The sequence below is a fragment of the Felis catus genome, chromosome X, assembly GCF_018350175.1.
Source record: "Felis catus isolate Fca126 chromosome X, F.catus_Fca126_mat1.0, whole genome shotgun sequence".
NCBI lineage: Eukaryota > Metazoa > Chordata > Mammalia > Carnivora > Felidae > Felis > Felis catus.
Window position 1 is genome coordinate 88,426,509 of NC_058386.1, and position 12,674 is coordinate 88,439,182.

The 12,674-nt window shown below is 36.7% G+C and overlaps 1 protein-coding gene across 7 annotated transcripts in view; it reads left to right on the forward strand.

Annotated features, from left to right (window-relative positions):
* COL4A5 (collagen type IV alpha 5 chain) overlaps window positions 1-12,674 on the forward strand; it is a 237,559-nt gene that overhangs the window by 189,384 nt on the left and 35,501 nt on the right. For all 7 annotated transcript variants that reach the window (XM_023249437.2, XM_023249436.2, XM_023249434.2 and 4 more), the window contains 2 exons: window positions 1,615-1,704; window positions 2,122-2,261. In XM_023249437.2, coding sequence (XP_023105205.2) covers window positions 1,615-1,704; window positions 2,122-2,261 — 230 coding nt within the window. The remainder of the gene's footprint in view (window positions 1-1,614; window positions 1,705-2,121; window positions 2,262-12,674) is intronic.

Consider the following 12,674-nt stretch of genomic DNA (forward strand, 5'->3'; position numbering starts at 1 on the left):
CATTGTGGGGTGGCGTGGCCTGTCTGGGCTACTTGCACACTGCCAGGCTTGTGGTGCTGGGGATCTGGTGTATTAGCTGAGGTGGATAGGCAAGGTGCACGGGGGTGGGAGGGGCAGGCTTAGCTCACTTCTCCTTTGGTGATCCGCTTCCGGAGGGGCCCTGGGGCAGCGGGAGGGAGTCAGACCCGCCGCCGCCGGAGGGATGGATCCACAGAAGCACAGCGTTCGGTTTTTGTGGGGTGTAAGCAAGTTCCCTGGCAGGAACTGGTTCCCTTTTGGATTTTGGCAGGGGATGGGCGAGGGAGATGGCCATGGCAAGCGCCTTTGTTCCCTACCAAACTGAGTTCTGTCGTCCGGGGCTCAACAACTCTCCCTCCCGTTGTCCTCCAGCCTTCCTGCTTTCCGAGCAGAGCTGTTAACTTATAACCTTCCAGATGTTAAGACCCACTCGCTGTCGGAACACTCTCTGTCCGGCCCCTCCGCTTTTGCAAGCCAGACTCGGGGGCTCTGCTAGGCTGGTGTGCCGCCCCTCCGCCCCGGCTCCCTCCCGCCAGTCAGTGGAGCGCGCACCGCCCTGCCGCCCTTCCTACTGTCTTCCGTGGGCCTCTTGTCTGCGCTTGGCTCCGGAGAATCCGTTCTGCTAGTCTTCTGGCAGTTTTCTGGGTTATTTAGGCAGGTGTAGTTGGAATCTGAGTGACCAGCAGGATGCTGTGAGCCCAGCGTCCTCCTATGCTCCCATCTTCCCTCTATCCAGCCCTCTCTTGCGGCTTTTTAAACCACTTTATTTAGTTAGGTTCCTAAGGAATTAAGATCAGCTAGTCTCCATCCTCATAAGCATCCTTCAGGTCAGTTATTCTGCTCTAGACTCTACTACGTTGCCTTAATATAGTTCGAAAGAGAAATTCTCTTCCTTTCTATCCTTCACATCTTCTGCATTCTCTTCCCTGAGTTGGAAGTCAGTGTGGAAGAAAAAAAGAAAAGAAAAAATGTTTAAGGCAACATTGTGGTCCTTAGAAAATACCTAGGTAACACCACACAGGTTAGGCACCTAAGCTCTAGGAAGAATGTCTAAACACAGCAGCCAGGACTGTTGGAGGTGACAGTATAGTACTTCTCCGTCAATCTTCATCTATCCCTGGCCTCATGAACTGGGAATATGTCATAACAGGATACCACTTTCCATTTGCCGGTTTCATAATATCAGACTTACATGGGAAAGCCACTTCTGAATCTTTTAAAAGCAGACTCATATTGGATTTATCTGTGATAAATACAGTAAGGGTAGTTACACACATACAACAAATAGAACTTTGTTTCCAATTGGAAATGTTTTAGGGCAAGACACCAGATGACCTGGTAAAATTTTTGCATTTTTAAAACTAATTTGTATTAGGAGACCTCTATCACCATGATTATATTGTAATATGTTCCGAAGGAGATTTCCTAGGTATCTCTTGCCTGTTTTATGCTGAGTTAGATCTGTGGAACTTAATCATGTATTGAGATTTGATCCATCCAATCCCATGCTTGCATTATAATTACATCCCACTCCAAGAAACCAGGCAACTTCAATATTGCTGACTTATCTTAATTTAACCAATTTGACTTTTCTAGGTCCCAAAGGTAACCCTGGTCTCCCTGGGAAGCCAGGACTTACAGGACCTCCTGGACTTAAAGGAAGCATTGGTGATATGGGTTTTCCAGGTGAGTGATGGCAGTCTCCCAAATATTTAATCCCATCAATGGAAGATGGCTTTGGAAAATTTGTTATCAAAATAGAGTCTGGTTGTGGATAAAATCAAACTGAGGCAATAACTAAGGTAATCCGTGGAGAGAGCTCTTCCATCACACAAATATTTGAAGTGGGAATTAATGGACAGTTTTAGAAACATTAAGAGTAACAATCGACAAACATGTATCTTTTCTCTAGCTGTACCCTTTTCACATAAACTTCCTTGTAAAGTAGGCTTTTAAATAATCCTAGTTATAAAGGATTATTTTTAACTCAGAATTTGCAGAGTTCTTTTTTAAAAAATCTTTTCCCTTGGTCATATGCATCATAGATATGCCATAAATAAAGAATATTTTGTAAAAAAAATGCATGTTACATGTGTTCAACAGGCCCTCAGGGTGTGAAAGGGTCTCCTGGACCTCCTGGAGTTCCTGGACAACCTGGCTCCCCAGGATTACCTGGACAGAAAGGAGAAAAAGGTGATCCTGGTATTTCAGGCATTGGTCTTCCAGGTCTTCCTGGCCCAAAGGTAATTCTACTCCATGCATATGCCTGAGCAGATGTGGTTTTTTTAAAATACTGTACTCATTCCTAATTCTTCATTAAACAAACTATAGAATGACATGGTATATTCTAGAAATTCATTCCTTCTGTTTTCTCTTATATTGTAAGGAGATACTTGTAGGGTTTGTAGCCAATCCAAAAAGAGGGGGAGACATTCTGATTTCTTTGTTTTCCCTCTATCTTAATCTCTGAGTATATTTCAGTAAACCAAAGGCGTAATTTTTCCTTTTTAGTGACAGAATTGTTGATCTGTATTCGAATATTATTATAAAGTAATATGAAGAGACTTATATAAACAAAGTAACTTATGCAATTAATGAAAGTGCTGTAGTATTCCTAACTGCATATCAGAGGTAGTTCTCTTAAAACAGTTTTACATGCCCCTCTGTGCCCCTAGTCAGTGTGAAAACTTTGGTAGTGTTTCTCCACCAATCAAATTTAGGATGTGTTTTAGAATCATTGGACTCAGCAAATATTTGATAACTGCTTAATTCCATGTAAAAAGGTGATAGGTCTAACTCATTTGGGGAAGTACTTTTTAGCTGGGAGAGATGCATACATTGTCTATTATATATGTTACAGATGTTTTCTCCTAGTCAATTGTTTGTGTTATAATATTGTTTAATCATTCAGTCAGACTACAAAGCTAGGAAGTATTAGAAAAAGAATGGTGTTACTAAACTTGCATGGAATTAATGAAAATTCCCACTGAGATATGAATTTACTGAGTAATGTTTTTTTTCCTTTTAAGCTGTCCTTTTTATTTTTTAATTTTTAAAAAAAATTCTTATTTTTAATTTTAATTCCAGTATGATTACATACAATGTTATATTGGTTTCAGGTGTACAGTGTAGTGATTCAACACTTCCATACAACACCCCATGCTCATCACAAATGCCCTCCTTAATCCCTGTCACCTATTTAACCCATCCCCACACACATCCTTTATGGTAAACATCTGGTTGATCTTTATATTTAAAAGTCTGTTTCTTGCTTTGTCTCTTTTTTTGTTGTTGTTCAATGATTTTACTCATGTGGAATTTGATCATTTCTTTTTAACAGTATACAAAAAGATTTTAGTTTGTGTAGTCAATCAGCTTATTGTAAGAAATAATCAAGAGAAATCTCTGCATATTAACTATAGATTACCAGTGTAAAGTCTACTTTTCAGATTTCCTTTCGGATTCTGAATTTTTCTGTTGTATTTAAATTTTACCTGCAATACATGACAACATTAAAAAAGTAATAATAATACAGACATGTCAAGGGTAAAAGTGAAAATCTCCTTCATAACATATATTCTTTATTACATTCCCTTCCCTATAGAAATCCACTGATAATAGTTAGTGTATAAATTTGAATCCCTTGCTATACATTTTTTATGTATGTATACAAAATTTTGTTTTGTTTTTTCTACATATATTGTATGTGTATAGAATTATAGAATACATGCTATCCTATATTTGCTTTATCATTTATATCTTTTAATCTTTCTTTTTTAATATATATTAGACAATTTTCGTTGTCATTGTACATTATTTTTAATATTTGCATGATATTCTGTTGTTGCAAATAATATAATGAATATTCTTAGACATATCTGTGGACATATGTATAATTAGTTATACTTTATAGATTCCTGAAAGTGTCTAGGTCAAAACATAAGTACATCTAGATTTTTGTCTTATAAAGTTTTATATTAATAGTAACCAATAAACTTGATTTTAAAAATCAAGCAGTATGAAACAATGTGAAACCAGAAGTCCTTTTCCCACACATATACATACCTCAAATTCATAGTTCTTACTATTTTTAATAGTTGTTCACAAAAGACTTTTTAAAATTCTTTTTAATGTCTATTTATTCTTGAGAGAGAGAGAGAGAGAGAGAGAGAGGCAGAGAGTGAGCAGCAGAGGGCCAGAGAGAGAGGGAGGCACAGATTCTGAAGCAGGCTCCAGCTTCTGAGCTGTCAGCACAAAGCTCAACATGCGGCTTTAACTCACTAACTGCAAGATCATGACCTGAGCCAAAGTCAGACACTCAACCAACTGAGCCACCCAAGTGCCCCCAGAAAAGACATTTTATGCACATGTAAGCATGTATGTATGATAGGTATTTCATCAATTTTATTTTATTTTATTTTATTTAATATTTTTAATGTTTATTTATTTTGGGAAGAGAGAGAGACAGACTGTGTGAGTGGGGGAGGGGCAGAGAGAGCAGGAGACACAGAATCCGAAGCAGGCTCCAGGCTCCGAGCTGTCAGCACAGAGCCTGATGCAGGTCTCAAACTCACGGACTGTGAGATCATGACCTGAGCCCAAGTTGTATGCTCAACCGACAGAGCCACCCAGGCGCCCCAGTATTTTATCAATTTAAGACTCTATTTTTTATATTCAAAATCTCTGATATTGAGGTGCATCTTACAATGGAAAGCATCTTACAATTATAATTGGAAGCATTTTTCCTCAGTTACTGATTCATGAAATGATGCTGCATCTTTCAAATACAGGAATCTTATATTTTTATTTACACCAAAAAAAATTCATACTATATATCTGCTCTGGACCTAGCTATCATAACTTAGTAAATTTTAGCAAACTGTCTTTATTAGCCCATAAATAAATGCCTCATTATTTTTCATAATTATATAATATTTTGCGTGTGGGTTAACCATAAATAGTTTAACCTATTATGAATACTGAATTGTTTCTGTATATTCATGATTAGAAACATATGTTGCTCTGAAGATTCTTACCCATGTCTCACATACATATCTTAAGATTATTTGGTAAATATTACCACAGAATAAATTCTAAGTAGAGTTGTGGGAACTCATCATATATATATGCCTTTGTAATGTTGATAGTTAGTGACTAATTTTTTCTTAAATATCACTACTGCTTTATACTGTCTTGATCAGTGTAAGAAATTTTCTATTTTCTCTTCATTTTACAAATATTGGGTACTATCAGTCATTCTAATTTTGTTAGTTTAAAAGGTGAAAAGTGGAGTATCATTGTTGAAATTTGAATTTTCCTAATTAGAAATGAGATTTCTTATGCTTATATCTCCTCTACAAATTGTCTATTCATGTTCTTTCGTCATTTTTGGGAAGGGATTTGGTTGTATATTTCCTATTGATTTCTACAGGTACTTTATAACGATGCATCCATTGTCTATTATATGTGTTGCAAATATTTTCTCCCAGTCATTTATTTGTCTTATAACCTTGTTTACTGTTCATTTATCATGTAGAGTTTAAAATTTTTACATAGGCAAATGTTATACTCATTTATTGGTTCATTCATTCAAAAAATACCTATTGAGTGTATATGAGGTGCCAGGTACTGTTTTACGTGCTGGAGATAGAAAATGAATGAACCAAACTCACTGCCTGCATGGAGCTGACATCTATTCAATAAACAAATGAGTTATTCAATAAACAAATGAGTGTGTTAGAAGGTATGGCAAAAGTTAAGTGAGGCTTGGGTATAGGAATTGCTGAGAATTGTTACATTTTGAAATAGAGTAGTAAGGGAAAACTGCTCTAATAACAGTTGATCAAGTGACATGCAGTGAGGGAATGAGTCATTCAAAGACCCTGAGGTGGGAGCATACCTGACATGTCTGAGGTACATAAACGTGACTAGAGTGGATTAAGCAGAGTGAATGAGGTGAAACTAAGTAGGTGATGAGATTAGGTGGGTAATGGGAGATAGATTATCTAGAGCCCTTGTGGATCATAGTAAGGGATTTTACTACTGAATGAAATGGGGAGTGACTGGAAGGAGTAACATGATTGTACTTAAATTTAAAAATATATCATAGCTCCTATTTTGGAACCAGATCACAGAGGAATAAGGATGAAAACAGACCAGTTATAACACTATTTAAATAATACAGACCTGATTCTTGATGGTTTGGATCCAGGGCAAGCCAGAAAGATTTGCTTATGGAATATGGGAGGAGAGATATCATGGATGACTCTAAATTTTTTTTCCTAAGGTACTGGAACAATGGAGTTGCTACATACTGAGACAGGAGAGATGTGGGGAAAGAGATTTAGTGGGAAAGATCAGAAGCATAATCTTCTAATTGTTATAAAAACTCCTATATCCTAATATTATAAAAATAGACCTATGTCTTTCTTCTATACTGCATGATTTTGTTCTTTATATTTATATCCTTAATCCATTGGCTTTTTCCATATGTTGTATGAGGTGAGAAGTATCTTCATTTTTTTCCAAATTAGATATCCAGATAACCCAACTCCATTTGTTTGGAGTAAAGTCTCCATTCTTTACTCATTGATTTGAAATTCCATTTAAATTTTTTTCTAAATGTTTTCCTATATATTTTTTGCTGGGCTGAGCAAATGTTAACATTTATATAATGAAATCAAATTACCATAACTTGTCTCAGAAATTATAATGAATATCAGCAGAAAAATATGTTTCAGTTGGCAAATGTCCATAGTATATTCAACTCTTCAAGCAAGAGGCTAACTTTTAGTTTCTTTCTCTATGCAGCCTTCAAGCAAATTCTAAACTAAATTTGGATACTTGCAGAGCTGATAAAACAAAGAAATCATGTATTTGAAGTAGCCTGTTGTTATTTTATCATATAATGGTGACACACTGAAAAATAAGATTTTATAGCTCATTTCTACTAGATGCAGGCAGTCCTTCGCACAGTTCTGATATGCACAAAATTTGTTGCCACAATTTATTTAAATGACATGAGTCCACAACAACATGGTTCAAACTCAAGCTACCATGGTATGTTAGCTTTTCAATCCATCAATCTATAAATCACTATATAAATAACAGTTATGTATCATGATCAGTGAACAATTATTTCACTTCTTTCAAATTGAATCAATCATTAATCACTGTAAATCTGATATTCTCTTAATGCCCTGGTAGCAAAGCATGTAGTTGTGTTGCCTTTTTGCCTCTCATTGATAAACCAATGTGAAATTTTAAAAAGACGGATACTCAAAGGGAAAAATTAACCAACAGAAATGAAAGTGCAGCAAAAAAAAAAAAAAATGGAAGATGGCAACACTGGAATGTTGACACTGACACCATTGACAGATTTTAGACTTTAGAGGTTAGAGACTTTAGAGGTGTAGACAAGGAAGTTTGTGAAAGAAAACTTAGCAATATATGACTTTTCTCTTTACATGTATAACTTACATGAAGAGAGATTTTAAAGTTGTGAGAAAAGTTTTTAAAGGTCATGGAGCAATCATATTTTTCTCATTAATTATGAAGACCTCTTTACATGGTTTCAGCTTGCATCTTCATTTTTGTTGTTCCATACTATTGTGCAAAGTGAGTAGTGCCTATGTTATAAAGAAAGAGTAGAATTAACATTTTAGGAGACGTAATAGTATTATTGGGGGATGGCAAGCATAAGAAAGAATTCTATAATTAGTGAGTTGCTAAGAAACAAGGATAGTGGTGGGGCAGTACAAGATGGAGGCATAAGAAGATCCTGAACATACCTCTTCTCATGGACAAAACAAATCTATAGCTACATAGAGAACACTTAATTCCCTCTGAAAAAGACCCGAAAACTAACTGAACAGCTTTTTTCACAACAAATAGTAAAAGGGCCACATAGTGGTTAGTAGAGGCAGAGATACTGACTCATCCAAAACCCTACCCCTGCCATGATGACCCACAATCAGAAGGGATCCCACAAATCTGGAGCTAATCCCTGAGAAATAAGGGATTCATGGCCCACATCAAGCATGCTAACCCCTGGGGCCTGTAACAGGGAGACAATCCTGCAAAATTCTGGCTTTGAAGATCAAAGGAGCTTACATCCAAAGGGCTGTCGGGAACTGAAACACCTTTCTTAAAGAGCTTGCATGCAAACTCACTCACCTTAGGAACCAGTGAAAAGGCAACAGTTTGAAAAATGTCTACACTATATGTGAAGGAGATTCATTTGCTAGTATTAAAACATCTGCCAGAGGGGCAGGAGCACGTTGGACCTCTCTCCAGGGTTGGAAGTGCTGGCAGTCACCATTTTTGTACTCTCCCTCTACGTTGATAGTGCTGGCAAGTGTGACCTAGCCTTGCACTCTCCCATTACCCCACTAAAGATGGCTGGCAAGCACCAGCCCTAGATTCTCCTTCATCCCTGCAAAAGTCAAGAGTGACACGCCAGTTCTGTGCTCTTCAGTGGCCCCCACAAAAACCTGCAGGTGCATGCAGTCCATACTGGGGTCACTCCGTAGTCATCTGGCTCTGGTGGCCAGGGGGCATGAATTCCTGAATCCCACAAAACTAATAATCAGACAGACAGTTCTTGGCATGCTACCATCACCAGGGGCCTACACAGACAGCAGACTAAACCAAACCCCCAGTCTGTCTGTGAAAAGGGACTTGCCGTGGAGCTTCAGCCTGAGGGGCAGACTTAAAGTTTGCCATACACGTGGGGGCACCTGGGTGGCTCAGTCAGTTAGGCGTCTGACTTCAGCTCAGGTCATGATCTCGCAGTTCGTGAGTTCAAGCCCTGCGTCGGGCTCTGTGCTGACAGCTCAGAGCCTGGAGCCTGCTTCGAATTCTGTGTCTCCCTCTCTCTCTCTGCCCTCCTCTGCCCCCTCTCTCTCTCTCTCAAAAATAAAATAAATGTTAAAAAAAAAGTTTGTCATACATCTGGAGGCTACAAGTGTGCTCTCAGGGAATGTAGGCTGGAGGATACCATCTTTGCATTCTTCCTCAGCCTTGCTACAGTTTGCTGGTACCTCCCAGAAAGGAACTGATACATTTGCCTAAAGCCCTGATTTTTGCAACACCTCCAGTTCCACCTGGTCTGCAGGCCAGCAGGGTTTACTATTGTGATATCACAGGACTGTATATATTTGGGTACTTTTAAAGCTTCTGCCTGAGGATATGGCTTCCAATCAGCCTGAAACTAGGTGCTGACTTGAGATTCCTCCCTTTAGAACACTGAGAGGTCTTGGCACACCATCAGCAGCCAGTACATGTCAAGAGTAAATTTGGCTGCTTAGACAGTTACAAAGGTTTGAGAGACAACAAAGAACAAGGGCTAAGGTTGACCAATAAATTGAATCTTTTACACAAGGCTACTCCTTCAAGACCAGGAGAAGTAGCTGTTTTGCTGAAGAATACAATAACGGAATTGAAAAATATACATACAGGAGGGGTGGAAGAGCAGACTACATGAAGCACAATAAAGTGATCTAGAAGACAGGGCAGTGGAACTCACCCAAACAGAACATCAAAAAAGGAAAAAAAATATACTGAAAAGTAAAGATGGCTTAAGGGAATTATGAGACAACATAAATCTCAATAACATTTGAATTATAGGGGTCCTAGAAGAAGAGAGAGAGAAAGGAGAAGGAAATTTGTTTAAAGAAATAATACCTGAAAACCTCCCTAATCTGAGGAAGGGAACATTCAGATCAAGAAAACCCACAGAGGCCCAAATAAGATGAACCCAAAAAGATCAACACTAAGACACATTATAATAAAATTGTCAAAAGTTAAAGAGAGAATCTTAAAAGCAGCAAAGGGAAAACCCCTGCTATGTACAAGGGAACCCCAATAAGACTATAAGCAGATTTTTCAGCAGAAGTTTTGTAGGAGAGAAGAGGATGGAACAATTCAAAATCCTGAAAAGAAGAAACTTCCAAAAAAGAATACCCTCCCCAGCCAACTTATCATTCAGAGTTGAGGAGGAGATAAAGACTTTTCCAGACAATCAAAAGCTTAAAGAGTTCATTACCACTAAACTGACTTATAGGAGATATTAAAAAGGTACATCTTTAAGCTGAAAAGAAAGTGCATTAATTAGTGACAAGAAAACATGTGACTGTATAAATCTCAAAGGTGAAAATAAATACATAGTAAAGGTAGTGGGTTAATTACTTACATATCTAGTATGAAAGTTAAAAGACAAAAGTAGTAAAAATAACTGTACAATAATCAGTTAAGGGATGCACATAATGAGAAGATGTAAAATGTGATATCAAAAACATAAAATCAGTGGGGAGTAAAAATGTAGTTTTGAATTGTGTTCAAACTGAAGTTGCTGTCAACTTAAAATAGATTTTAGTATATCTAGGTTGTTATAGGTGCACCTCATGGTAATCACAAAGCAAAAACCTATAATAGAAAAACAAAAGATAATTAGAAAGCTATATAATAATAACACTAAAGGAAGTCATCAAACCACAACAGAAGAGAGCAAAAGAAGGAACAGAGAGGAACTACAAAACAGCCAGAAAAGTTAACAAAATGTCAATAGGTGCATACCTATCAATAATTACTTTAAGTATAAATTGACTGAATTCTTCAATCAAAAGACATTGTGTGATGATTTTTAAAAAGACCTAGTTATGGTTCCTGAGTGGCTCAGTTCATTAGGTATCTGATTCTTGATTTCAGATCAGGTCATGATCTTGTGGTTCATAAGATTGAGCCCCATGTCAGGCTCTGTGCTAACAGTGCAGAGCTTGCTTAGGATTCTTAATCACCTCTCTCTACCTCTCCCCTGCTTGTACTCACTCTTGCTTTCTCTCTCAAATAATAAATAAATAAACTTTTATAAATAAATAAACAAACCCAGTTATATGCTGCCTACAGGGAATTCACTTCATGTGTAAGGACACACAGAGATGGAAAGTAAAGGGTTGGAAAAAAGATACTCCACATAAATGGAAACCAAACGAAAGCTAGGGTAGCTATACTTATACCACAGAAAATAGACTTTAAAAGAAAGATAGTATTAAAAGACAGGGGCATTACATAACGATAAAGTGACCACTCTAACAAGAGGATATAATATTTGTAAATATTCATGCACCCAACATACTGGCACCTAAATAAATAAAGCAAATATTCACAAACCCAAAGGGAGAAAATGACAGCAATATAATAATAGTATGGGACTTCAATATAGCACTTGCATCAATAGATAGTTTATCCAGACAGAAAATCAATAAGGAAACATCTACCTTAAATTACACCAAATGAACTTAATATATATAGAACTTTCCATCCCAAAGCAACAGAATACACATTCTTCCCAAATGCACATGGAACATTCTCCAAGGTAGTTCATATGTTGGGCTACGAAACAAGTCTCAGTAAGTTTAAGAAGATTCAAATCGTATCAAGCATCTTTTCTGAATGCCACATAGTGGCATGAAACTGAAATCAATTACAACAAAAAATGAAAAAAAAAACACAAATAAGTGGAGATTAAACAACATGCTACTGAACAACCAGTGGGCCAATGAAGAAATCAAAGGAGAAATTAAAGAACACCTTGAGAAAAGTGAAAATGGAAATACAGCTTACCAGAATATATGATGTGAAGGAAAAGCTGTTCTAAACGGAAAGTTCATAGTGATACAGACCTACCTCAAGAAACAAGAAAAATCTCAAACTAGATTTATACCTAAAGGAACTAGAAGAAGAAAAACAAATGCAGTTCAAAGTTAGAAGGAAGGAAATTTAAAACGTCAAAGTACAAATAAATAAGAGACTAAAAAGACATAAAAAAAGATCAGTGAAACTAAGAGCTGGTTCTTTGAAAAGATAAGCAAAATTGACAAACCTTTAGCTAGACTCACCAAGAGAGGGCTCAAATAAGTAAATTAAATAAATAAAATCAGAAATGAAAGAAGGATTTACAACTGATACCACAGAAATACAAAAGATCATAAAATACTATTATGAACAATTATATGTCAACAAATTGGAGAGCCTAGAAGCAATGAATAAATTCCTAGAAATATACAGCCTTCCCAGACTGAATCAAGAAATATTAGAAAATCTGAATAAACCAATTACTAGTAAAGAGATTGAATCAGTAATCAAAAAAGAAGGAAAAAAAGAAAACCTCCCAGTAAAGTCCAGAGCTAGACATCTTCACGGATGAATTCTACCAAACACTTAAAGATTTAATACATATCCTTCTCAAAATTTTCCAAAAAATTGAAGAAGAGAGAACACTTTTGAAGTCATTTTATGAGCATTACACTGATACCTAAACCAGATAAGGACACCACAAAAAAAAAAAAGCAAAAAAAATTACAGGCCTGTATACCTAATAAACAGATGCAAAAGTCTTCAACAAAATATTAACAAAGTAAATGAAACAATACAACAGCAATTAAAAGGACCATATACCATGCTCAAGTGAAACTTATTCCAGAGATGCATGAATGGTTTACATCTACAAATCGATCAATATGGTACATCACATTAACAAAATAAAGGATGAAAATCATATGATCATCTCAATAGATGTAGGAAAGATATTTGACAAAATTTAACATCCATTTATGATAAAAACTCAACAAAGTGGGTACAGAGGAATTTACCTCAAC